Here is a 27,707-nt window from a genome sequence, read left to right as displayed (position 1 = left end):
GGGGGCAACAGTCGATGCTTTTACTCAGCACTCAAATGAAGTTAAGACGAGAAAACAAATACATCATAGTCTCTTTATACTGAGAGTGTTACACAGGAAAGTTGTGAGGATCAAAGGATCTTTTTAACTAAGTTTGTGGGATAGTTTACCTAAAAATGTAATGAAATAATTCAGTCACCATTTGCATACCCTCATGTAGTTCCAAACATGAGTTTTGAGAAGGACATTAAAAGCTGTGAGTTCTGTATCGCAAACAGAAATTAAGACTAAATGGACTTCACAAACTGTGATGACTCATCTTAACACTAAAATATATTTATTGTAGTCTATCATTCTCCGCTTTACAAGTTTACCCAATTATGAGAGATGGTTGTCTAGTGAGTTAAATCCTTTTTCTTTCCTTTTTTTTTACAGTTTATGGTTAAACCACTGAAATGATATGCAGAAGGTGGCTGGTTCTAAAGTCGCCACCACCAGTGTGTCCTTGAGCAAGGCACTTTACCCCATATTGCTCCAGGGGGATTGTCCCTTTAAGCCGCTTTGGATAAAAGCGTCTGCCAAATGCATAAATGTACATGATAACTTCCACTTCTGAGAAACCCAGAAATGTGAAGAGTCTATGGTGAAAATGTTTATTCATGGAATTCACATATACCGTAGAAGTGAGCTATGGGTCACTGAAGGAGCATATAGAAACAAATAAACAAATAAAGAAGTACATTGTCTATTATTTAATTAATGGAGAAGTTCACCACTTCACACTGAATGAAGCAGTTAACCTGTAACCTTGATTTATGGGAAAAATAATATGTTAAACTCTAACCCTAAGCTTGGGTAAAATGGGATGCAAATACATGAAGATATGCTAAGAAAACATCAACATGCAACTGACCTTAAAGGGATAGGTCACCCCAAAATGAAAATTCTGTTATAATTTACTCTCCCTCATGATGTTCCAAACCTGTATGAGTTTCTTTGTTCTGCTGAACACAAAAGAAGATATTTTGAAGAATGTATGTGACCAAGCAGATATAGCAACCATTGACTACCATAGTATATTTTCCCCAACAATGGTAGTAGTCAATGGTTGCTCTATCTGCTTGGTTACATACATTCTTCAAAATATCTTCTTTTGTGTTCAGCAGAACAAAGAAACTCATACAGCTTTGGAACAAAATGAGGGCGAGTAAATGATAACAGCATTTACATTTTTTGGGTGAACGATCCCTTTAAGAGAAAAGAGAGACAAATCAATACAATCTAAAACTTTGCAATTGGGTGAAAGAGAGGAAAACAATGTGGAAATACATGACAAAAACATAAACATGTAACCTTGAACTTGGGTAAAAAGAGGTGGAAATAAGCAAAGAAAGCATTAGCATGAAGGAAGCAGGTCATTTGTGTGAAACTTGATTATAATGCATTTTCCTCACTATTTACTAATATTTGTAGAGGACTGTAACGCAAACGGGTATGAGAAGCTGTATCCAGGTAAAAAACAAGGTGCCGTCTCAAAGGCTTTTGTGTACTTGACATGAAATGTTAAATGTCTACAAGATCAGAAATGAAATTAAGCATGCATTATTGCAGCAGCACAAACAAACTAAAAATAAAAGGAAAAAAATAAAAAATTAGTCAGTTGATTTGTTGCAGAGATGGGCTTGGTGAGATATAAATGAAGCACTAGTTCTCATTTCAGAATTATAAAACTTTGCCTAATTTATTTAGATGAAACAGTGTTTATATCTCAGGTACATTGGACATCAGTGAAGATAATATGTACAACAGGTAAATAGTACAAATATAAAAATAAAAACATTCTGCATTAGTAGGGTACAACAGGGCTAAAATGCATTTCTTAAAAAAATGCTGCGGTCAATAAATCCCCTTCACGTTGTTCCAGTCAAAACATGTATGTCTAACTTTCTTTCTTTTGTAGAGCACAAAAGAGAAAGTTATACAGGTTTGGAACAACATGAAGATGATCCTTTTTGATAGATGCTAATCAGTCAGTCAGTCAGTCAGTCACAATGCTGGGTATCTTCCCTTAATCAGCATCCAATCACATGGTAAACGAGGTGCCATTGTCATTGGCCGAGCCATCAATAGAGCGCCGCGTGGAAATGTAGATCTCTGTGGTGACGCGTGAGGACCGTCTCGCTGACATGTAGTTCTTCCCCAAGCACCAGATGTCCCGTAGGATCTTACGGAAGTGGTTTCTGAAGTTCACTCCAATGAAGGCGTACAGCAGGGGGTTGAGGCAAGAGTGCAGGTACGCCAGGCTTTTCGTGATGGTCATGGTCAATGAGAGGGCCTCTTCGTGGCTGCATTCCTGCTGTTCAAAAATGTTGATGGTATAATACAACAGCGCTATGTTGTAAGGCATATGGCAGACCACAAACACAAAGACCACGGTGAGGACCACCCGCACTGCCTTGTGTCTCTGAAAGTTCTTGGCCCGAAGGAGAGTGACAATGACGCTGGTGTAACAGAATCCCATGATCAGCAGCGGCAAGAAGAAACCCATCGCCACCTGGGAGCTGGGCACCACCGTTTTCATCCTACGTGCCGTTTCGGTCGAGTTAAACGAGAAGAAGCACACGTACTCCCTGTCGTCGCCGTCCGTGATACTGGATTCAACGGCGCCAGGTTGGTAACGCTCATAAAACAGGAAGGTGGGAAGAGACAGGAGCAAGGCCAGCACCCACACGACTGCACAGACCAGGTGGCTGTAAAGCAGAGTGCTCGAACGCAGCCGGAAAGACCGGCGGGCTTGCACGATGGCAAGGTAGCGATCTCCACTGATGCAAGCCAAGAGCAATATGCCGCTGTAAACGTTCACGCTGTAGATGCCACGGAGCAGCTTGCAAGACAAGTTCCCCATAGTCCACCCGTACTGCTCGCTGTAGATAATCAAAGGCAGGGCCACCACGAACAGGATGTCGGCGATGGCCACGTTCAGCAGGTACACGTCCGTCATGGACTTGGTTCGCTTGTAGAAGGCATACGTCACAATCACGAGGGTGTTGCCGATTAAACCAGCAAAACAAATGATGGGGTGAATAAACAACTGGAGGAAGTTCTCAATGTTGAGCCTGCGCTCGGCCGGACATGGCTCCTCGATACCATTATAAATGTCTGGATAATAAGAGAAGTTATCTTCGTTGAGCATATTTATATTCTCCATCTGTGACTGTTAGAAAAAAAAGAAAAGAGAAATGAATAGGAAAATCCGTCAAATTTGAGCTCACATGTCAAGATAAAAGCGCTTGACAAATCTAAAATAGAACTCAGTTTAAAATTTAAAAATGGCATATTCTATTTTTGAATATAATTGAATAAGGTGCTTAGCTTAAGAATAATATTGGCCGCCAAGCTGATAGCAGCGCTCTGAGGTGTGACGCAGTTCGGGCGAGTTGGAGCCCCGGCTAAGGTATCTTTCTCGATCCTGCCCCTCTCTCACAATCCAAATTCACTTCTTTATACTAACATAACTCAATAATGTAAAAACAAAAACAAATGAGACTAATATTAGACTAGAATATGAGTGATATGACATTAAAATATCAACAAATTTTGTTCTTTTTTTTCTTCCTTCATTTAAAAAAAAATGAAGAATGACATTTGGACCATCGCCGTTATTTATTAATCTTAATCTGTGAGTGTGAGTTATAGGACAGATTACCGTATGTTAATTTCCCATAACTGCCTCTACACTAGGAAGAAGCTCTGTGCTTTGTAGTTTTGTAATTTTATCTTTGCAGAAAGAGGAAATCTGCACAAAAAAATCAGGTCACATACACACCAAAAGATTCATTGCATACGACCTATTTAGTGGTCATAAATCCTGTATAGGAGGTTTATCTAGAAAAAGTGTAGCATTTCTCAACCAAATTACTACTCTCCATGCATTCATACGTTTTATAGCAAGCATCAAACACGGAAAACCAGACAACTGATAACGTCATGTCATGCAGGTTCAAGAAAGGCATGCAAAGCTAAAAGTAAAGAAGAAAAAAATGGTGCTTACCATAAATCCAAAAAATTATTTGGCAAAAATCATAATTTATCTTTGCATAATAAAAGCGTTTTTCTATGTTTGTAAGCCATAGTTGTTTTATAGGGGCAATGTTAATTCAAGAACACATACAGAGAAACTGTAAAAATAGAGGAACTGAAATATAACATTTTATATTTATATATAATTTAAAATTATTATAACTATTTTTTAATAGTATTAGTTTTAGTTTAGTTGAAATAACACTGCATAGAAAGCCATAGATTGTCCACAGCACGCTGAAGATCGAACAATAGAGCCCAACATTTTTTTGGAAACCTATATTGCCCATTCTCATTAGTCACATACTATAGCACGTCTTTACAGTTTTTTTTTTTTTAAATGTTGTTCATGTATTCAATATTTACTGGTATACAGAAAAATTATGCACATATATTCATTGCTTGGAAAAAAAAGTATTTCAGTTTTTTAAGAAGCACTTTATATTTCCCTTAATAGGCCGATATAGTTAAGTGTCTCACCTAAATACACATCCACACCAAAACCTTCCAGTTTAGGTAAATTGATTCTAATTTGTTTCCCACGACTCCAAGACTAATACAAATTATTTCTCCAGTCTGCGTGATTAAACATGTAGGTTATAAAACAAAAAGGCACTGACTTGCATCTCCAGATAAAACGTAGCATGTGACTGAAACAGGAAAAAAAGAAGTGACTTACCCGTGTCAACAAAAAACAGTCTAAATGGAATGCAGTGAGCTTTCTGACTTGTTCCTTCTGGTTTCTGATAAGGAGAGAACTTGGGCAGGGCTTCACTGTGTAATAAGAATGACAATTATCTGACCTGCAAGCAGGAGGCGGCGCTTCACTGCTGCTGTATAGGAACATGATGGTGTAGGTGTGAATGTCAGACCATCAAAGCTTCCTGACAGTACTACTGAATACATTAAAGAGCCTTTCAGTTCTTTATGCACCGTTCAAAAAGTCTTGCAGACTAACTTCACTGTCAATTCAACAGCACTCTCACTGACATTAAAGGGTTAGATCACCCAAAAATGAAATTGATGTCATTAATGACTGACCCTAATGCCGTTCCACACCCATAAGACCTCCGTTCATCTTTGATTTGATTGATTGAAGTTTAATTCGAGCAAAAAAATAGAATAAAAAATAAATGTATTCCATAAAATATTCCTGAGATGTTGATTTATAACAAATCATTTGAAAATTTGTCAGATTTAAATAACTACAAACTATTATTTTGTATATAAAGCTCTATTTCCATAGTGCTAAATTTGATAATTCAGTCATTTTTAAAGATCAAGAAGTAGTTTAAACTCTTAAAACAAAATGGTAAAGTAAAACTGAACCATTAAAACTGAAGAAATTCAACTGAGTGGAAAGAAGTAGAATTGATTTAATCCCACCCCAATTCATTCTCTTATATTGCATCATATAGCTGTTATCATTGTCTGTTCACTTACTAATTTAGGTTGTCTTAAAACATTTTTTTTTTGATATTATAGTATCTTCATAACACAGTTTAAGATATTTTATATATAGTCCAACAGCGTATCTAAGTGTATGCACACTATACTGTCCATGTCCAGAAAGGTAATAAAAACATCATTAAAGTAGTCCATATGTGACATCAGTTAGTTCATTAGAATCTCTTGAAGCATCGAAAATACATTTTGGTCCAAATATAGCAAAAACTTAGCCTAGAAATCTAGACGCACCCTAGCGGCAGCAAATTTAATTTGCCCGCAAGTGCAAACATCTTGATGTGGGTCTGGCTTGAAAGGCTAGCAAAAACTATGACTTTATTCAGCAATGTCTTCTCTTCTGCGTTTGTTTTCAAACCTCAAACAAAGATTCAAACGGCCATGAGTCAGCGGTTTGATTTATGATTCGGGTCGCATGTCAAACTGCTGAAATCACGTGACATTGGCGATCCGAATCATGAATCCGAATCAATCTGCTGATTCTGAATAAAGTCGTAGTTTTTGCTATTTTTGGACCAAAATGTATTTCCGATGCTTCAAGAGATTCTAATTAACCAACTGATGTCACATATGGACTACTTTGATGATGTTTTTATTTTCTTTCTGGACATGGACAGTATAGTGTGCATACACTTAGATACGCTCTCGGACTATAAAATATCTTAAACTGTGTTCTGATGATGAACGGAGGTCTAACGGGTGAGGAAAGACATTAGGGCGAGTCATTCATGACATCAATTTCATTTTTGGGTGAACTAACCCTTTAAAACTGTTACACAACTATTTTTTTTAAAACAGAGAACTACATTTGCTTTTCTTTGATTTCTGTTCTTACATATATTTTTCTTGTAATGGCAATTTAAAAAAAAAACAGGAAGAGTCAACAGTCAGACGGTACTTAATTATTTATTATGTCAACTAAATCCATAAATACATAAAGTAAAAAATAAGGAACTGACAGTTAGATGTCAAGCAACATCTTCCATGTAGTCTGCACCCAAACTTATTTGCGAGACGCTTACATCCTGAGTGGTGTCATCGAGCTGAAAGAAAAAGAGTTAAAAACGATGAGAAGTCAATAAGATGCTAAATCACAGTCCTGGTTAATCTGTTATTGTTATACTGTTAATGCTCAAGTCACTTCCTCTCATTGCCTCATTGGGCCTCTAACCATCTTTTCCATTTACAAAACATCCCACTCTCACTTCTTGACTTTAACACAATGCACACTTATACACCATGTTAACTTTCATATAGAATTGTGAAGTGGGGCCATAAATAACTGACATTTTTAAAAGCTCATGGAATGCTTTACCTCAAAAGCAATCAAGGTCCTCAGTCAATCGTTTTGAAACAAGGTTTAAGATGCGATGTCTACACAAATAATGAGAATGAAGACAATGATACCTTATCACTGATGTCAGGCCCCTCTATCGAGACCTCCTCAATCTCCTCATCGATGCTCACTTCACTCTTAGTGTTTTCAGAACGATGACTGAAGAAAAACAAGAGCGATCCGAACACTTCATTAGATTCAGACGGAGCAAAACAACATGGGACCAGTGAAACGCCTGAAGGGCACAGCCTTTACCTGTTGAAGTCATCGTCATAGTCAAGATCTTCATCTGCAAAGCATTTTCATGAAAAAGAGACATGAGACATGACATTTTAGAAGGGTAGTTTGATTTGACGTTCAAGTCATTGAGAAAAAATTGTGCTGGACAATCAGTTGATCACGATTAATCGCATCCAAAATTAAAGTTTGTGTTTACATAATATGTGTGTTTACTGTGTGTATAATTATTATGTATATATAAATACACATTCACTCATGTATATGTTTAAGAAATATTTGCATGTATATGCATTTATATAATTTATCTTAAATATAAATTAAATTTTTCTTAAATATATACATGCATGTGTGTGTATTATATATGCGTAATAATTATACACGGTACACACATATATTATGTAAACACAAACTTTTATTTTTAGATGCCAATAATTGATTGTCCAGCACAAAACAAAAAACAAAGATAATGATGAGGAGTTCCTACCCAACAAAGGAGATCCGATTTTCTCATTTGGTGTGGGAAAATCTTTGACACCCTTATCTTTAGACGTACCTATGACAACAATCAAGGAGAAAAGATATTATTATCAAAATAATTTAAGGGAATCTCTGTGCTCTGTTTTATAAAACTTGGTGGGTTAAAATCTGTGTAAAGATTCTGCATAAATGGAATACTAAAATACGTCAGCTCTGCCCACAAATAGAAATAGTGGGTATAATAATGTCTGAAACAGCTCTGCAGCTTTCATTTTGTGTAATGGAAATGGTTCCGATTGAGCATTGCTGTGGAAAAACTCATTCATTTAGTTAAAGACTGAATGTAGTTTTTTTTCATCTATCATGTAATTTCATGTATTTCATGTTGAAAAATTATATTTTATTTATATGTTATTCTAAGTATTTGTAAGTGAACACCAGGACTCTGGTGTAAAGTAAATTAGCGCTGCTAATTTAAAAATTAAATTACATTAAATGACATGACAAGTATAGGCAAAAACTTTTATTTATTTATTTACCAATCAAATATCTTTTCCAGGATACTTTTAACCAAACTTTGTTAAAAGATTCTCAACTATGTTATGAAATATATAAACAGAATGAATTGATAGACCATTTTACTTTATGCAATATGTGGGTAAAATGGCCATACATGGGTTTTCCCATGCAATGCAATGTATCTCTACCTGTATCTCTAGAACAGTGTTTCTAATTTGCATTTCAATGAGTTCTTCAATCAACCTTTTAATTAAAAAAAGAAGTGTAATAATGGAAGTAATAGTTGGCAACATTTTCATAATAATAGCTAATATTTTATAGGAATACTGATATGTAATTTCTTTCCCTTAATCATTTGTTAAACATGATTTAAGTCCGGTTGCCCTCTATATTGTGGACTTTGAAAATCATTTTGATCAGAAATTCCATAAAATATTCCTGAGATGTTGATTTATAACAAATCATTTGAAAATTTGTCAGATTTAAATAACTACAAACTCTTATTTTGTATATAAAGCTCTATTTCCATAGTGCTAAATTTGATAATTCAGTCATTTTTAAAGACCAAGAAGTAGTTTAAACTCTTAAAACAAAATGGTAAAGTAAAACTGAACCATTAAAACTGAAGAAATTCACTAACATACAAATGCCCTCGTATGTGGACAGTGGCACCCAGGAGGTAAAGATGTAAAATAAAGCATATTCAGACTTTGTTCATTCTCTGAAGACATAGTTTTTATATGCATGCTCCGTTAGCACCTTTCAAATCAGATTTAGCGAGAGTTCATGTAAAATTTCCCATCGATCCAGAATCATCTTAGAAAGAATAACTGTGATTGATTTCACAACCCGGGTTGCTACCGTTCTTGTCAGACGAATGATCTTTTTGGCTGCTCTCGGCAGAGATGGATCCTCCCGCGCTCTTTAGCTGCGCGTCTGTGGTGAATGCTTTCCCTAAACTGCTGCCCGAGTCTTCTCTCCTGGAAAACAGACGGGATGAGACTCTCAGCGAGAATGCGTGCACTTTGTAAAGCGAGCCGACAGCCATATAATGAGATAATGAGGAGTGGACTAAGATGGAAGTTATATGGCAGGAGACAGACAGGAATAAGCCCAGCTCACCTAAGTTCAGAGTCAGGTCTGGGCCTGATATCACAGTCAGAGAGCATGTCCTCTCCATCTCCCTCTTTATCACTGCCTATAGCAGACAGGCTGAGGCCAGACAGAGCAACATTGTATGTTCATCCACACATACACATAACACCCAGAAGAACAAGGGTCAGGGTTATTGAGAGAGAAATACATAAAAAAACATGCAGATGCAGAGAAGGAAAGAAACGAAAAAGGATAAAAGGTAAAGGCTTGAAAACACACAATTATAACTATAGTCACTGCAGTACTCCTATTCTTTTGGTACCAGTTATTGGAGTTTCTTTTGGACAGTATCAGGTAATGGCGTTATGGTATGAGCTATATTTACACATTCAGCCCTTGGGAATGACAACCATATTTACTGCTGAGGTGTGACTCAAAGTGTCGTGTTCATACCAGGAGCGTCGCTAGATCTGGGCTGGGTAATTTATAGACAAGCACAATTTAAAGTTATTTGGCATTCTGAACCTGGCATACGTGTTGTAAGCAACATTAGCAAAAACAGACACAAAACAATGTCACAGTACAAACAAGATATATGTCATTGATATTTTTATGATTCCTAATGTCAATTTTTATGATTCTTAATCATAATTGTAAGATTTTTTTAATGACTCTTAGTTGATCTTTTAGAAAACCTTAGCACTAATACCGGTAATCAAAAAATGTACACTGCTATCAAGAAGTCTCAGGCACGTTAATATTTTCACCCCAAAAATGGTTCAAAGTAGCCTAGAAATCTAGACGCACCCTAGCGGCAGCAAATCTAATCTGCCCGCGAGTGTCGTCTAGCAACTCTCAATACCCTTCAGAGCTGTAATCGCTAAACTCTTGTCGGGCCAATCACATCGTGTATAGAGTCGGTGGGCGGGGCCAAAATGACGACGACCGAGTTGCGTTTGCGTGCTTCTAGTAAACACAGAAACTGGCGAACGGCGGTCTTTTGAATCAGCTTTGACCGCGATCCTGGAAGACTTGGAGTTAAGCTTTTCTCTGAGAAAAGAACAAAGAACGGCACTGAAGTCATTCTTAAAAAGGGAAGATGTGTTCAGAGTTTTGCCGACCGGATACGGCGAATGTTTAATCTATCAACAAGCTCTGCTTCACCTTCGTTGCTCTGGTTGGTGTAGCGCTATCCTATCGCGTGCAGAGGGAGTTTGAAAGACAACCGTTTATCCCGCCCCTCGGATTGAGCTGTCAATGGTGAGTTTCCAGACCAAACATCTTGATGTGGGTCTGGCTTGTCAGGCTAGGTTTAAAGAGATAGTTCACTCAAAAATTTAAATGTGATGTTTATCTGCTTACCCCCAGGGCATCCAACATGTAGGTGTCTTTGTTTCTTCATTAGAACACAAATGAAGATTTTTAACTCCAACCGTTGCTGTTTGCCAGTTAATGCATGTCAATGGAGTGTATGTACAGTACATGTACTATGTACAACAGCTGTCACTGCGCGCCATCACTTCCGATGGATGAGGTCAAAATATACGACATGGCGTACAATACGCGCGAGACATCACTTCTGCCGTTTGTATCCCATTGAGATCCGCCATATTGTGTATTTTGACCTCACCCAGCAGAAGTAAAGGCAGTAACAGCTGTTGTACATAGTGTTGTATTTGAGGTAAAACATGATATAAACACTGTTCGGTTTCTCACACAAACCGATCGTTTCATTTCTTAAGACATCAATGTGTATTTTGTTAGTGCATGTTTTTTTCGTTACCCTCACAGAATTACACCCATGTCTTGTCTTCTTCTTTGTGCTTGGCCCCAATATATATATATATATATATATATATATATATATATATATATATATATATATATATATATATATATATATATATATATATACATTTTATATTTTTTTATATATATATTTTTTTTTTATTTTTTTTTTTGGTGTATGATGTATTGTATGTTTGTGTTTGTATTCCAGTATTTGACCATGTAAATGTTTTTCTTCCTCCTTTTCACAGTAATAACCCACCTTTTGGGGATTCACCAAACCACCAAATCCGACTAGTTTGTTTGAATTTTTTTCATCTGACCACATGGCCATCCTTTAAAGGATCACTATTACTACTAAATGGCAAAATTAATGTTTTTAAATGTAAACTGATACTTCCTACTGACACACAACAGCAAAATATATAAATAACTGGCTTAAAACCATTTTTGGGGGATGAAAATACTAACGTGTCTTCATTACTGAATATAGGGATGTATACCCGTAGATCAGATTAGATCTTTTACAGAAGTGGAGAACATAATATCTGTATAAACTTGTTTGTGATAGCCACAAACAGCACTTGAACGCAATGATGGTAAATATCAAAGATGGCAACGTTCATAACGTTGAAAAGTCATGCCAGAGTTATTATTTAATAAACAAGAAGTTAGGCTGTGAACAGGGGTTTAGTTACCCTTTAATCAGTCAAGCTCCAAAATGTATTTGTCAATATATTGTTCAGTTATTGAAAGAGATTGTAAATAGTTTATAACTTAACTATATTTCGCTCTCTAAAACGTAACTAACTACTGTACCCTGCTGCTTTATGAACATCCCCAAAGGGGGTAAACAGCCTGATTTTGCACCCATGGGTTAAGATGGACGCAGCCGGCTTGAATGGCAATGATCACTCCATGCACACTCACTCATTGAGGCTAGTGCCCCTCCTGATTTGGGATAAGGATCGCCCTGACAGGCTTACTTCCCTCTGCCAGTGCTGACTTCTCACGAGGGGGGAAAACACAGACAGAGCACAGACACGGTTACAGAAAGAGGGCTAGAGAAAAAGAGCAGCAGGAACAGAAAGCAAAAGAGGGACAAGGTGCAACATACAACAAAGCTCCAAGATCTACCCGTTATGTGTCACAGTCAAAATCATAGTAAAAATGCGAATACTCTCAAAAAACAGGAAGTACTTACTCTTTTTGACTATAGCTTTTTTCAGAATGCCTCTGTCCTGAATAAGGCTTATCTGCCGAAGATAAACCACTGTTTTCACGTGCAGCATTAAGAGTAAAAAGGAGAAGATACAGGTCAGAAAAACAAAAGCGCTTCTCTATATCTAATCTACGAGAAGTTACTTGAGGTCTTTGTTTATAATTGTAACTCATGGGTGGGGCCGGTGATATTTAAATAGTAAAAAATTAACTACAGTTATGTGCTTCAAAAAGAACCCAGATGGAGGTTTCTGAAATGACGATCAAAGCTGTCAGTATGGGCACTGAAACAACCCTTGTTCAAAGCTCTGAATGGAAATCTGCTCCCACAATGAGAGTCAAACCAGGACTGTGATAAATGTGATCACACTGACAGCAATTAAATGGCTGGAGGATGATGAACTCTTGGTTGCTAGTAGGCATTTACTTGCCAGCAGTATTATAATGCATCAAACCATGTCTACACCAGACGTGTGAAAATCAAATAGAACCCATAAAGTGACGCTGTCTACATTAGATGTGGCACGACACAACTCGACAAATTTGCGAACAGATGCCCCATTCTATTTCTGACGTACTTCAAGCGCTCGTGTTACTTCTGACATGAAGAACAAATGTTTTTAGCAACGGTCGCTTAGTCGCGTCCAGTTTAGACAGCCTCAAGCTGTTGTGCATCCGGTGTAGACACTATGTTAGACTGCATACAGGCCACGTGTTTCCAGCATATGGAGGATTAGGAGTGCAAACAATTTTCAATGTATTCATTTAATGTAAATAAATCATTCTTCAAACTGACAGAAATTTCAAACAGTTGATTTAATTCATGCGTTTTTAATGTAGTTGTGTGTAAAAATACAACATAAATTGATAAATTATTTTAAATGCAAGATTTTAATTTTATTTTTATATATAGTATTTACAAGTACTCTTTTTTTCCAAATGCTTTTTTTATCTGCCATTTGAACAAAATAACCTGAAATTGGACAGTTTACACTTTAAACATTTAAAATATTTAAATATTATTGTTTTTTTTATTATTATTATTTTAACAATGAAAATTTCGTCCTTGTCAATTTATGTTTACAGGTCTGAGTAATGACACAAATTTCAGGATTGGATTCAATTTCCATTCACAAGCTTTCGATTCAATTCAGATTTCGATTTGATTCGATATTGATTATTGTGGATATAAATCAGATACAGCACATGGCAAATTTTCTTTTAAGGAAAAAATAATTTAAAAAGTCTCTCAACTAATGCTGTACACTCTACATGATAGTCATTAACACTATTACTGTAATATTGAAGGTTAAAATTAACTGATTTAAATACAAACATAAATTACACTCAATGTTTTTTAATAATAAAGTTATAATACTAACCTTACAAATTACATAATATTTCTACTCCAATTTGTTTTTTGAAAAATAGACATTTAAATGGTGGAAGTCATACAAATGTGATGGATTTATTCAAACATGCGTTAATAATGAAGAAAATCACATTTTTTAAATGACCATGTAATGTGGTGCATATATATTTAGGAGTTCTCTAGAGTTCATTTTTCTAGCTGGCTAACGAGTTTTTGTCTTTCCGCAGTTGAAACACTGGGTGCGTTTACATGCACACCAGTAAGCTGATAACTCAAAAAATAGCTTATTGAAATAATCAGTTTTCCCCGTTTACATGCAAACCAGTAAACTGACAATGAAGTAAATCACGACTAAAGGTTACATGACTACAGGTTACACAGGTTACAGGACTTTATTAATAAACCGGGTTATTTCCTTGTAGTGACGTTAAAAATAATAATATCCGTATCTGACTCAGAGTTTTTCAAATGTTACGTCAGCTGTGATGTTAAATAAAGCGAGACAGCGGGAGATTTACGGCTCATATTATCCCTCATGCAGTTACAGATGCAGCGTTTTGACTGAACCTCTTCTACTTCTGCTGCATGAGAAGAGAGAATTTTATGGGTCTTAAAAGAGTCTGTGTTTGTGATATATATCCTTATTTCATGCAAAACGCTAGTTTGCTCTGAAAGCATTTAAATGTGCTCTGAGTATGCGTTTTTTGTAACCTATCACACATGCGCTCTTCAATAAGCCGACAGAAAGCAGGTTAATGCGTTTACATGCAGCGTGAAATTGGGGTAAAAGGCAAAAAACTACCAGTCCCGACCGGTTTATGCTTACGCCGTTTATGACCGTACTCCGATAAAAGAAAACGGGTTACCGCGTTTACATGACCATGTTCATTGCCGGGCTTATTAGGCATAATTGGGTTAAGAACGTGCATGTAAACACACCCACTGATTGATTACATGAGATGGATTTTGGAAACTTGTATCTCTTAACATACCTTCTGATGTTCATTCATGTTTATGCCCTGTAACTGATATTTAAGTTAATTAATGTCCATTTTTGGATGGGAGGGGCTATTCGAAGATTCTTCTGTTCATTCATCAACTTGAAAACAGAATGACTAATCGATTCTTGAGATTTAAGAATCGATATTGGTTCATAAAAATGAGAATCGATTCATTCATTGATATTTATTATCCAGTCCTAATATTTACTTTTTTCATTTCTGATTTAAATTTTATTTTATTTTGCCAGATCATTTTTTCCCAGTGAAGGGATCCTTACCAGCCATATGTCTTCTGAGGTTTAGGAAGAGGATCATCAAAGAATGAGTCTCCTTCCTCATCCTCATCCTCCAGTCCAAATTCCAGTGCTCTCCTCAGTGGGGTGGGAAGGTTTTTCCCATCGCCTAAGCCCTCATCTGACCCTTCAGACACTTTGTTCTTCCCCAGTGTTTCACCAGGTCTTCTTTCTCCAGCCTACGGCAAATTCACAAAATAATCAGCATACTGCATACAAACTACAGATTTTTTTTGATCAACAAGAACAATGGTATGATTCAGTTTAGAGCCAACAGTATGTGTACGAGTGGTGTAATATAAGCAAGAGAAAAAAATAAAAGATATTAAATCCCCATTCACCCGGGTAGTTTTAAAACATGACATTCTCAAGTAAAATTGTCTGGAGCTTCCTGTTAATAGTAGATTAAAAGATTAAAATAAAAACATGAACATTTGCCTTAAGTTACGAGAATAGTAGGTTGCCAAATATGCCTATTCTGAAACTGGCCCACATCAATGTCAACCTTCAGCATATGCTGAGAAAAATGCTGCGTCATTCAACCCACCCACAAATTGATCTATTACTTTGTATAGGACAACTTTCAAAAGAAAGTTTTTACTTGAGATGAAATGTTTCAGAATTAGTGCACATATCCAAAAGTAAGTGGTTAGACGACATGCTGAGAATCTGGTAAACTGTTCTAAAAAGCTATTGGTTAAAGGTGTTAGTAAGTGGGTGACTAACGGAAGCCTGGTCAGTACCCTTGCCCTAAAAGCTTTAAAAAAAAGATTGATCTCATTTTTATTGTGAATTAGCTCAAATCTGCTCTGCAATAGCCAGTAAACTATATCAAATGCTATGGTTGGTCAAGTGCTAAAATGGTTCCAATTCAACCATGGGCTATGTTTAGCACCATTACCCATTAAAAGTGCATTTTGCATCTCCATCTTGACTACTAAGCAGTAATTGTGCTTTGGGACATGAACTTTCACTTGCACATCTGATAACAAGAAGCACAAATCTGAGTTTTGGCATGAGAGTTACGTCTACTTAGTAAAAGCCAAATGTGTGCACAGACACCACCCATTTATGAATAATTTATGTGACCTAAAGAAACCACATGGTTGAGCTGATCAAAAGCTCCTGTATCAGAGCTGACGCGCGTGCGCTTTACCTTTGGGTCAGCCTTTCCTTCCTGCGCTGAACTGTGTTTAACAAATCCTTTATACCTGGGTATCTGAGCACCAGAATACAACCATCAGCTTCCCTTATACAACAATGACATGCTAGGCTCACTAAATCATACACTGATTTGGATGAGACGAGTGAGAGAAAAAAAAAAATGGATGACCTGTTGCAGAAATACAAACACATAGAAAAATGAAAATGCACAGAAGGCTGCATGCAACAACAAATAAAGGTGAAAGCTGATAAGACACACAAACTAATATCTAATCACAAGAACTTTTACACACATGAAATTTGGGAAGGTCTAATGATTTTGCATTGGTTTTCATTTAGTTCATTAATTTAGGGCCATAATAAACAATTCAAACAATTTTTTATGTTTTTGAAAGAAGTCTAATCAAACCTGTATTTATTTGCTCATATACAGAAACAAAAACTAAAAAACCTGTAAATGTGATGGATTTTCTATTTCTATATATGTATATATGCATACACACACACGCACGCACGCACGCACGCACGCACGCACGCACGCACACACTTTAAATGTATTTCTGTGATGCAGGGTCACATGATCCTTCAGAAATCATTCTAATATGCTGATTTGATACTCCGTTATTATAAATGTTGGAAACAGTTGGGCTGCTTGATATTTTTTTTGGAACCTGTGCTTTTTTTCAGGATTCATTTAATAAAAATAACAGCATTTATTCAAAATAGCTATATTTTCTTTACTTTTTTTAATCAATGTAACAACCTTTCTGAATAAAAATATAAATTTCTTTCAAAAAATGACTGACCCCAAACTTTTGAACAATAGTGTATATTGCTACCAAAGATTTTCATCTTTAAAATAAATGCTGTGCTTTTTCAGCTTTTTATTCATCAAAAAATCCTGAAAAAACTATTGCAGATTATAAAAAAATTATTAAGCAGCACAACTGTTCCCAAAATTGATTAAAAAAAAATCAGAATATTAGATTGATTTCTGAAAGATCATGTGACACTGAAGACTGGAGTAATGGCTGATGAAATTCAGCTCTGCATCACATAAATTGTATTAAAGTGTATTAAAATAGAAAACATATTGCTTTAAATTGTAATAATATTTCACAATATTACAGTTGTTTTCTGCATGAGCATAAGAAACTTCTTTCAAAAACATAATGTATTGTAATGAAAAATAGTAATGTTTACAAACTTTGAAGATTGTTATTCAGATTATTGAGGTCGAAGGCGCTTGCCTGTGTTGCGGTAAAACCCCTTTCCCCTTTGTGAGTCAAAATACAATGATTGCATAAAATTACAATTGAAAATCAGATCACCCTCCAACAGGGTAACCGATATAAGATATGCTGATGAATCACACACAGGAAACACTGCTACCTATCACTACAAGTATCTTCTATTCATAAAACAAATTATGTTCTAGGGTTAAACATAATGGGCAGGATAAAATGAAAAATTAGAACGAGGTGAAAATTGTGTGTGCTATAAAACAAAAATGTTTGATAACATTGTGGGGGGATTTATAAGTAAACAGGTGGGTGAAAAACAATATTAGACGTGACAAAAAAGCAACTCATATTTGATATACAACAAAGATCAGAGATTATAATCTACTCAGAAGGTGAGAGGAACGTGTGTGAGAGAAAGATAAGCAGATGCAGACAAACAAAACACAGAAAGACAGGAAGTCACTTTACCTTGCTGGCGGAAGATGAAATGATTCGATCTTCAGTAGTTTTACTTGAGGAGTGAAGAGCATCGCTACTGTCACTGGTAACCTATAAAGTATATTACTGACCTCATTATATTGCTATTCAACAGACATCACAAAACAAAACCGAATGTGCTTAAAGTTGCCTACCACACTTCGACACTGTATGAAGAAGCATTTGTACATTCCAAGGAAGTCCTGAAAGTCTATAGCTAGGTAAATTTACAGAAAACAGAAAAGACAAAATTCCATTAGCAACCATTACAATGAATGACTAAACAAGATCACAAGATAACAAATACTTACTATTGCTTGTGTCCTTGCCTTTGGCTCGGAGTTCCTCAGTGACGTAACTGTCCAGCATGTTTCTTTTCATTTGCAGATACAAAAATAATCTAATTAGTTAAATGTGGCAATTTACAGCAAAAGAAATGCACTAGATTAAAACTACAGCACAGTGAGTATTATCAATTGATCTTTTATAATGATCTTAAAGGGATAGTTCACCCAAAAATTAAAACACTGTCATCAATTACTCACCCTCAAGAGTCCCAAACCTGTATGAATTTCTTTCTTCTGCTGAACACCATGGAAGATATTTGGAAGAATGTTTGTAACCAAGCAGACCATTAACTACCTTAGTGGAGGGAAAAAATAATACGATAGTCAATGGCTGCAGAGATCTGCTTGGTTACAAACATTCTTCCAAATATCTTCCTGTGTGTTCAGCAGAACAAAGAAATGTATACAGGTTTGGAACAACTTCAGCGTGACGAAATGACAAAAGAATTTTCATTTTTAGGTGAACTATCCCTTTAACATTAAGAGACTTTTATTCGTATTTGAATGCAGAAATACACTCTGTTCCAAATTCATGAGAAAGGCCATGACCACAACACGAATCTAAACCAGGCATGATTACAGAAGAGCAAACCAACAATGTGGGCAGACGTCAATATACTTTCAGTCATTACATAAATGAGGGTTTCAGTACCAATAAGTTCAGTTATTTCCTAGAGTTCATGGCATTCAGAGTCTTCAATGCTAAAACAAACCTGCTGAACTGGGGGAAAAGATCTGCGAAAATGCCAATAACTGCATCTCTGTTGATCTCACCACTTCTGTTCTGTGAAATCAAATAAAAAAAAAACTCAATAATGTTTTATATTTATTTAATTTAATAAAAAGTATTAAATACTTTTAATAATTTTAAATAAATAATTTTATAAATAATCATTATACATTGCATTAATTATAAAGTAAGATATTTAAAAAACAAATTATAACAAAAAAAAACTTGTTTTTGTATTTAATCCAATGATGATTATTTATTAAATTATTATTATATAATAATTATAATGATTAATTAAAATAAAATAAATAATGAAATAACTAAAAAGTTATACTTATTTTATTAATAATCATTATATATTATAATCATTATACATTGCATTTTTATAAAGTAATTAACCAAACAAAAAAAAAGTTACCTTGTCATGACTGTCAAATTTCTTGCGGGCATCAGCAATTTGACGTGGCAACAATTCCTAAATACCACCCACAAATATTAATAAAATCGTTGCAGATTACACACAAAAAAAATCTATATTTTAATATATAACATACATTTTTATATACATTTTTCATATAAATCACATGTTTGGGGTAATCGCATAGAGTTCCTATAAAGAAGATACGATACCACAATGTATGACCATGAGACTTTAGTATTTAAAGTCTCATCTGACATGCCAGAAGTCATGCAGTGCTAGTGGCGTGATTAAATAAACGCACGTAAAGCGACCGCAAAACAAGACAAAAAGTATAGAAGTAGGACAAGCTTGTTTTGCACAAGTATCTCAACAGGAAAACCCGTTTTTGCAGCAACACTTAAAGTTGTTCATTTACATCATGCTTCCCTTGTGTGACCTGAATAAATTGGCTATGGCTTTGTGATGTGGGGTTAAACTGGTGATATGAATCAACCCAAGATGTTCTCTCCAACCACAAGTTAAATAAGTGGGTTAGCACTATTACTAGTCTGTGACTGGATATGCTCCTGACAGCGCATCTACCCTACCTGTGGTTACTGTACGTGTGGGTGCAAAAAACAGGTTACAGAGAGATCTTGACAGATAACAAATGGACTGGGACTGAGCCAGATCGCGGTGGTAAAGTACCTTGGGAAAAGTTCTCTCAATCACCCGATCTCCCTGCGAAAAGAAGACAGAAGTGAAGGAGAGGGTCACACAATCTGAAAGGCATGCATTGATCAGACAGAAACGCAGAGCAAAGATCACCTCGGTGAAAATGGAGGTCTTGTCCTTATGCCGGCTTCTCTTCACCAGCTCTAGAAGGAGAGGGGTGTTTTTATTCACCTCTGATTCAGAGATGCCAAGCTCTTTAACCAGAGTTTCACGGCTGTCCAGTCCATTCAGCTGAACAACACATAATAGTTAGCTCAGATGAAAGAGATGTCTCAGAGAATACAGTATATCACATTCAAAATCAATCAATCACTCAATCAATCAAAAAAGATACAACACATGAATTTCAACAGCTTTGCATCTTACGGCATATATAGGACAGGTGCCACTTACTTACCGTGCTAATTTCAGGTTGAAACACAGCGAGGGTGAAGTCTAAATTGAAGACTTGCAGGAAGTCAGTGATAAGACCAGCTACCAAGCGCCCTGCAAGAAGAATAAGACAAACTGAAAATGCATAATTTGCCAAAGCAAACATTTGGGGAAAAAAAGCATCTGGGAAAAGAAAGCATTGCTACAACTTCTGAAAGTGACCAGCAACGTTTTAGCAAAAATGCATGTCACGAATCTGACAATAACATTTTAAAATCAATGTAAACAAACAAAAAATGTAATAGCAAATGTAATGCAGACACGGAACTGTATTGAAGGAATCACGCGCTTTCAGAGAGGTGACTTGTGCACGTTTCGGTGTATGTCAGACAGCGCGAGACTGCAAGTTGTTGCGTTTAACAACTCTTTTTAACATCACTTACACTTTTTCACAGAGTTTTTTCACAACGATTTTGTTAAAGTAGCCACAAGAGGGTATCAGATATCGCGTGCCGTCGTGATATGCATATTGCGATATATACATTTGCGATATTTCGATATATTGCGCAGCCCTAGTTTAGACAAGCATTACATTCATTTAGATCAGATTATTTATTGATTTTTCAGCCTTGTTTTCTCATCATTTTATAAACACATCACAGGTCTTCAAATTTGCTTTTCAATTGTTGGACACTGACTTTACAGTGTATACTGTCATCTGCTCACCAAGGCTGCATTTATTTGATTCAAAATACAGCATCTGAAATGAAAAAGCTTTTGGAACATTAAAAATGTCTTTGCGGTCACTTTTGATCACTTTAATGCATAATTTCTGAATTAAAGTATTAATTATTTTCCAATTTTTTTTTCTCCAAACTTTTGCATGTGTATAATGTTACAAAAGCTTTCTACTTCTGATAAATGCTGTTCTTTTGAACTTTCTATTCAACAAAAAATGAAGAAAAAAAAAAAGTTTTCAACATTGATAATAAGCAGCAAATAATTTTGAGCAGCAGATAATAATTTTGAGCAGCAAATAATCATATTATAATGGTTTCTGAAGGACCATGTGACACTAAAAATTTTAAATCTTTGAATAAATGGTATTTTAAAATGTATTCAAATAGAAAATAGTTATTTTAAATTCTACAAATATTTCACAATATATTACTGTTTTTGCTGTATTTTGGATCAATTCGGAAACATTAAACATATATAAATATTCAGCCCCAATTTGCCCCAATCAGTCTGGAGTTGTCGGCACAAGTTTCTAAAACCCTGCGCCAGACTCCTAGCTTCATACTGTGATTCCAACATCAAACATCAAACATGTTTCATGTTTTTTATTTTATTTATTTGTCATGCATAGCAATGAGGTGCATGTTTCTGTGTGACTTGAGAAAAACATGAAAGTCTGATAGTGTGTGACCCTCGTGGTTTAGTGCATGATACCTAATTTTTCACTCTAACAATTTACAAAGAAGGCAAGTGTGTGATGCAGAGCATTTCCAATCCTGTTCTGATTTTAAAAGTTGTGTAGTGTATGTATTCCACCCATAAGTCATCAACATCTTATCAAAGCAAGACAAATAATAACGAAAGGTCATTGGTGGAATCCAAACTTACCATCCTTCGTGTTGAGGGACTTTTTCAGGTTTTCATTCACAAGAGGGGTTTTATTCTATTCAAAAGAGTTGACATTTAAATGACACATTGTATCTTGCAGAGCACAAGTGCAGAAACACTCAATGAATCTTACAGCACACAATATTCAAGATAAACTACATATGATTACCTCAACTTTATCCTGCTCCTCCAAGGCAAGGAAAACAGCTGCACGAAGCTCTGCCTGTAAACCAGAGAGACCTAACATCAGTCCATATGGCCTTATTTCAGAATACAGCATCCAACAGACTCAGAGGATCAGTACAGTTCAAACTGCAGAGATGTTAAAGTAGCTGCAGTCATTAAGAAACATTATTATGTACAAATACAGTAAAAACATAAAATAAAAAATACACAATTTAAAATTGTGGTTATGTCTATAGCGGAGAAAAGGAATTATATTACAGGTTAAACCAGATTATTTGTAGTCTCCTTTAAGGCCCAAATAAGATAAATCATAAGACTTTTAAATATTTGATGTTACCGGTTAATTTAGCAGCATGGCTAGTTTAATATTAATCTACAGTCGAGAAAAACAATGACACCGTAGGTCTTATCTTTAGTGGAATGAGGACAATAAGTCAAGGGCGCACTGTCATAACTGTTACTTCAATGTTGTCAAACCAGGGGCTGTTGTGCATTTGTTCCCATAACAACTTTAGCATCCCTATGCTATGCTGCTAACAAACATTGTGCTTAGAAAACGAAATATGTCCCGTATGAGACAGGGATTATTCCGGGATCATAAAGACTTTAAACGGGCTTCGAAATAGGGAGAAAAATACCTTGATTTTATTCAAAACACCGCTGTTTTCTAAGTTTTGGATCAGTAGATCTCTGAGTTCCGTGTCCTCCTCCGTCGCAGACATCTTTAGTTTGCGTCATGTGACTGACTCAGGCTGGAAACCTGCGCGCCTTGGTGGCTGTCTACGGTATTGCAAGTGGGTTCATTGTGGACGTAGCGCTGCGGTGTAGCCTATGTTCTTACAACCAAGTGTTCAAGGATCATCTGGTAAGAGTCGGCAGTTAGTAGACGCATCACCAGCCGACATTCAGATCTAGGGAAATATCTCTTCAGATATTAGACCTCATTGGCTGGACTGGAGCTCACCTAAGCTCATGAATACTATATTACCAACAGTGTTGTGCAAGTTACTTCCAAACTGTAATATATTATAGATTACTTACTACTGCTATTTAAAAGTAATTCATTACACTACAATATTACTGTCTCAGAATTGTAATGCGTTACATTACTCCTGTATTACTTTTGAGTTACTTTCACCAAAATAACTACAGAAGTAGATCTAAACATTCTCAAATGTAGACAGAGAGCATTTTATATCCAGTAGAAGGCGATATGATGAAGAATAATGACATTGGCCATCCAGGCTAACAATAGAGAATTGGCAAAAAAGTGAATGCTCAAGACAATGCAAGAAATCATGACGATCCAACTCTGTTATAAGTATTATTTTAGAGGTAAAGTGATTATCTGGCATATCTGGGGATAGCTTAGGTCTGTTCATAGACACAACAGAACTGTGTAAACTCTAAGTTATGACAATATGCGCATTTGTTATTTTCTTATTGTTGCGACATAGTTGCGAGATAGCCTAGTTATTTCGGTTTTAGAAAAAGGTGGTATTTGACTGCATTTGCATTTGACCAGCCTACGTTCTTGTCCTCATCTCTGATAAACTAAGCAATGCGCATCCATCTCGCGAATGTACAGTAGGGATGAGACGGTGGGGACATTTTCCCACCGGTTAATCAAAGTGTGATGACATCACCGGTATCTGGGCTTTTAAATCACTAGTCTATTTAACCGAAAGGAACATGTGCACTGCCGCTTGGTCATTAATAACGGGAGCGGATGCAAAGCGAGTGCTTTCAATAAATTCCTATAAAATTAAGCTTTCATATGAACTGAAAACGCGCCAGTGCGCGCTCACCGTGAATGACAGCTCGTTAGTAAAAGCGCGCTCTGTGCGGCCAAGCAGATTTTTAGTTTCGGTTTTAAATTAGCCTATTATTCTTAATGAAATACACAACACAATGACAAACCCCCTTTATTAGGCGCTTTTACATTTCACTTTGAAACCAAATCTTCCGCGATCATCTGTCAGCTCAAGATCACATTTTCGGTTCATGCTTCCGTTTTTATTTGAACGGCCTGTTCTCTAACTGAACTAAATTACTGTATTACTATAAAAAATCTAAACGACGGTGTCACGGTGTGCAGTAGTCTTATTCTGTCATCTTCACCCAAGTGTTGTTTATAGGCATTAGGCCTATAGTTTGGCTCAGCAGCGCGCGCCTCGTCTCTCGTCCGTTCTTCGACGCGCTCGCCGTTGTGCTATTCTTTGAAACGACAGAGCCTTTAAACCTTCTTTAGCCACTTTTCCACCGGCCAGCGCGAGCACAGAGGCTGAGATCATGCCTGCGGCACTTCTGTAAAATCTGCAATAAACACGTACGCCTTCACTGGACTATGTCACACAATATCCAGCAAGAGGGAGATGAATTGAAGTACTGAATTGAAGGAAAATGAAGTAAATCGCTATACAAAAATATATCAGACGCTGTCATTTAGTATTTAATTACTAACCTGGACACCACACGGCTATTGAATGACCACGAACAGGTAATAACTTGCATTTTTCATGCGTTAATGTATCACGTCTTTTTTTCCTTTTCCTTTTTCGTTTTATTGTATTTCTTTCTTTTTTTGGGGGGGGGGGGGGGGGGGGGTAACGCACGCGTTACTGGAAATGTACCGAGTAAAATATTACTGAAAATTGATTAGTAATGCCTTACACTACTGCGTTACAGCAAAAAGTAATAAGATACTGTAATGTATTACTTTTGTAATGCGTTACTCCCAACACTGATTACCAAGGTCATAGAAGATGCTTGATTGACGTCCTGTGGAATAGGGTGAATTCAGGTTGATTGGGATACCCACATAGCAAATGTTTTCTGGCCTAGCTCCGGGCCACATAATTGCTTTTCCCTCGGCCCAAGTACCGCAAAGAATGACGGCCCTGAAGCTGCCCAGAACTAGATTTCAGACAAGGGTCGAATCTCAGCCAGATAATCACCCTTAACTGGCTCTGAGCTGGGCCAAAACAGGTTTTATTATTAGTAGCAATTCTCAGCCATAAGTTAACCATATCAACGCCACCCTTTGACCAGAAACCCCAAAACTGAGCCATAACCCAGCCTAATCTTACCCAAACCATGTGAACAAATAAGCCACAAGAAAATTACATTTTCAAAATTTGTTTATTAAACAATATAGCAAAAAAGACAGCCAGAGTTGTTTACCATGTACAACATTTTTCACAAATATATATATATATATATATATATATATATATATATATATATATGTGTGTGTGTGTGTGTGTGTGTGTGTGTGTGTGTGTGTGTGTGTGTGTGTGTGTGTTAAAATGTGTAAAAATATATAATGTAATTGGACCCACTTTATATTAGGTGGCCTTAACTACTATATTCTAACATTTAAATTAATCATTTGATACAATGCACTTATTATGTACATACATGCTTTTACATTTTTAAAAATACCTGCATGTAATTAATTTCTGTGGTTACATTTATAATTACACTGTGACACTTCCCTTACACCTAACCCCCCCCCCCCCCCCCCCCCCCCATGTTTGTATGTGTGAGGGAGAAATTGTTTCTATTTAGGACGGTCCTCAGGAAGTGAAGTACAGTTCTGCAGCCCCTCTTTTCTCCTCAAGCGCTCTCTCCTTTCTCCATCTCTATCAGGAGCAGGCTGAAGCCATCTTTGTATATTTGCTTCTATATTCTGATGCTGTCTCAGGTGATTTGTTTTCTCTCACAGCAGCTAAAAGACAAAATACTAAATTAATAAATATATACAAACATTCTTTCACCCACTGTAAATAAATGTATGTGTGACCCTTGTCTTGTTCAGGGCCTTGATACTTTATACAGTTCATTATTGGTGCCATTTATCAGAAATTAACCATATCAACACAACCCTTAAACCCCCAAAACTGAGCCTAATCTTACCCAAACCTTTTGAACAAATAAATCACAAGAAAAACATTTTATACTGGAAATGATTGCTTATAATTGCAATTATAATGAATATCAAATGTTACTAGCTAACAAAAATATCAGACATATCCTGATAATCAAAGTCACAGATTAGAATTAGATATAATAAATCTGATTATGCAACCATTCAATCAATTTCAGCTTTACAAGTCAATTACTGTTGCTTTAATTTTAACAGCATTAAAGCAGCACTAGGTAACTTTTCAACCTTCATAATATATTTTTTAAGACTCTTGTGATGATAAATCGACTTACAATAAGTTGAATGACACGTCTGCCAAAGCCTGATGGGGTCTGTATCGTTTTTAATTGTGCTTTTAAACTTCGGGTTTCGGGTAGTACCCCGAGAACAAAAAGAACTACAAAATTCAACTGCTTTACGGCATATACGTCACACTTCCTTAAATTCGGACGTGCGAGCCAGACTTTGTTCGTCGGATAATATAGTCATGTCCGAAGCAGCACAGACACATAAGAAAGAAAAGGTTTTGTTGGAGGAAAGCAATAAGAGGAAACGAAAAAGTGATGGGATTAAAGGCAGGACGAGGATCAACATTGGACCAGCGTTTGCTCGTCGGCGTGAGCTGAAGGAGGCGTGCCCGACCGATGCTGTCCTGCTTGTTATGGTGAGCTACCACTCAAACATTGAAGTATCATATAGATTCTGTAAAACGGTAACCAATAGACTACTACAATGACGCTGGCTTGTAAGCGTGAGCATCGTGATTATTTGGCGTTTGAAAAAAAGAAAACCCATGAAATTATATTGACATTATTTTTTCCAAACTGTAGGGGGACCCCGGTCGCGTCAGTTTGTACTCGCTTTTTCAAGTTCAAGGGGCAGTGAATCAGCTACCATATAGGCAAACGTTTACTTCAAAAAAGAACAAAGTGGCATTCGTAACTTCACTTACTTGAACAGTTAGCGGTTGTCTTGACGTCAGGTGTGTTCGACATCGGCTGCGGCTGGATGCATGCGATCGGCGAGTGTAGCCGAGTGCAGGCGGGGACGAGCTGCAAAAGGAGACGTGAAGTCGGACACTTTCTGCCTCCCGTGGTGACGCTTGCACTGCATTTGCAAACTTTATCACAGCTGAAGTTAAATAAATGCAATATTTCTCAAATACACAGATGTTTCAAATGATATTTTCATCCAATAATTTATATACTGCTTAATAAAGCGTCTATTTGGACAAGATTAAAGTTCAATATATAAACCTACACTATCAATGAAGTGGTGTCAACAGTTTTTATCAGTTTTAGTTTGATAAACATGACAATATAACATCGCGACTACATGAAAAGAGGTTTTACTGTTATAAATAAATGATTTGTGAGCATTAGCGTGACATAAGTTTTTAGAATAAACACGAAACGCACGTGATCACTGTCATACGGTGAATCGGCCAATCGTGGATCAGCTGTGTCGTCATCAGAGCTCGAGCAGCCTCCTGCAGCCACCATAGACAGTAAAAGAAATGGACCGAGCGATCCCATTGACGTCAACGGCGAAATAATGAAGTCAACCTAGCGGCACTCACTTCCTGATGGCTGAGTGAACTGCGCAGGCTCAGACTGAGCTTGACGACGTAGAT

At 36.4% G+C, this 27,707-nt stretch overlaps 2 protein-coding genes across 12 annotated transcripts; both read right to left on the bottom strand.

Moving 5' to 3' along the window:
- Positions 1–1,212: 1,212 nt before the first annotated feature.
- ccr6a (chemokine (C-C motif) receptor 6a) lies at positions 1,213–5,605 on the bottom strand. Of its 3 annotated transcripts, none has more exons than XM_067417583.1 (2): positions 4,739–5,605; positions 1,213–3,193 (listed from the first exon to the last, which is right to left on the bottom strand). In XM_067417583.1, the coding sequence occupies exons 1-2, from the start codon at positions 4,904–4,906 to the stop codon at positions 2,063–2,065; spliced, it is 1,299 nt and encodes a 432-aa protein (XP_067273684.1). In that variant the 5' UTR covers positions 4,907–5,605; the 3' UTR covers positions 1,213–2,062. The 3 variants fall into 3 exon arrangements, with proteins under 3 accessions (XP_067273684.1, XP_067273685.1, XP_067273686.1); XM_067417584.1 differs by having other exon boundaries at positions 1,214–3,193; positions 4,680–4,811; XM_067417585.1 differs by lacking the exon at positions 4,739–5,605 and adding an exon at positions 4,540–4,629 and having other exon boundaries at positions 1,214–3,193.
- On the bottom strand, positions 4,739–23,039 carry cep43 (centrosomal protein 43). 9 transcript variants are annotated; one of them, XM_067417574.1, is made up of 22 exons: positions 22,785–23,036; positions 22,130–22,183; positions 21,961–22,015; positions 20,360–20,448; positions 20,056–20,193; positions 19,936–19,968; positions 19,246–19,302; positions 18,811–18,881; positions 18,062–18,123; positions 17,906–17,967; positions 17,742–17,822; positions 16,022–16,084; positions 14,851–15,044; positions 12,183–12,251; positions 11,909–11,986; positions 9,218–9,307; positions 8,957–9,075; positions 7,584–7,652; positions 7,115–7,148; positions 6,931–7,018; positions 6,483–6,566; positions 4,739–4,833 (listed from the first exon to the last, which is right to left on the bottom strand). In XM_067417574.1, the coding sequence occupies exons 1-21, from the start codon at positions 22,866–22,868 to the stop codon at positions 6,492–6,494; spliced, it is 1,665 nt and encodes a 554-aa protein (XP_067273675.1). In that variant the 5' UTR covers positions 22,869–23,036; the 3' UTR covers positions 4,739–4,833; positions 6,483–6,491. The 9 variants fall into 9 exon arrangements, with proteins under 9 accessions (XP_067273675.1, XP_067273674.1, XP_067273677.1 ...); XM_067417573.1 differs by having other exon boundaries at positions 4,770–4,892; XM_067417576.1 differs by having other exon boundaries at positions 4,770–4,892; positions 11,909–11,983; positions 22,785–23,033.
- Positions 23,040–27,707: the final 4,668 nt, after the last annotated feature.

The sequence above is a fragment of the Pseudorasbora parva genome, chromosome 15 (genome assembly GCF_024679245.1).
Source record: "Pseudorasbora parva isolate DD20220531a chromosome 15, ASM2467924v1, whole genome shotgun sequence".
Taxonomy (NCBI): domain Eukaryota; kingdom Metazoa; phylum Chordata; class Actinopteri; order Cypriniformes; family Gobionidae; genus Pseudorasbora; species Pseudorasbora parva.
This window is presented reverse-complemented; position numbering and strand designations above follow the sequence as displayed.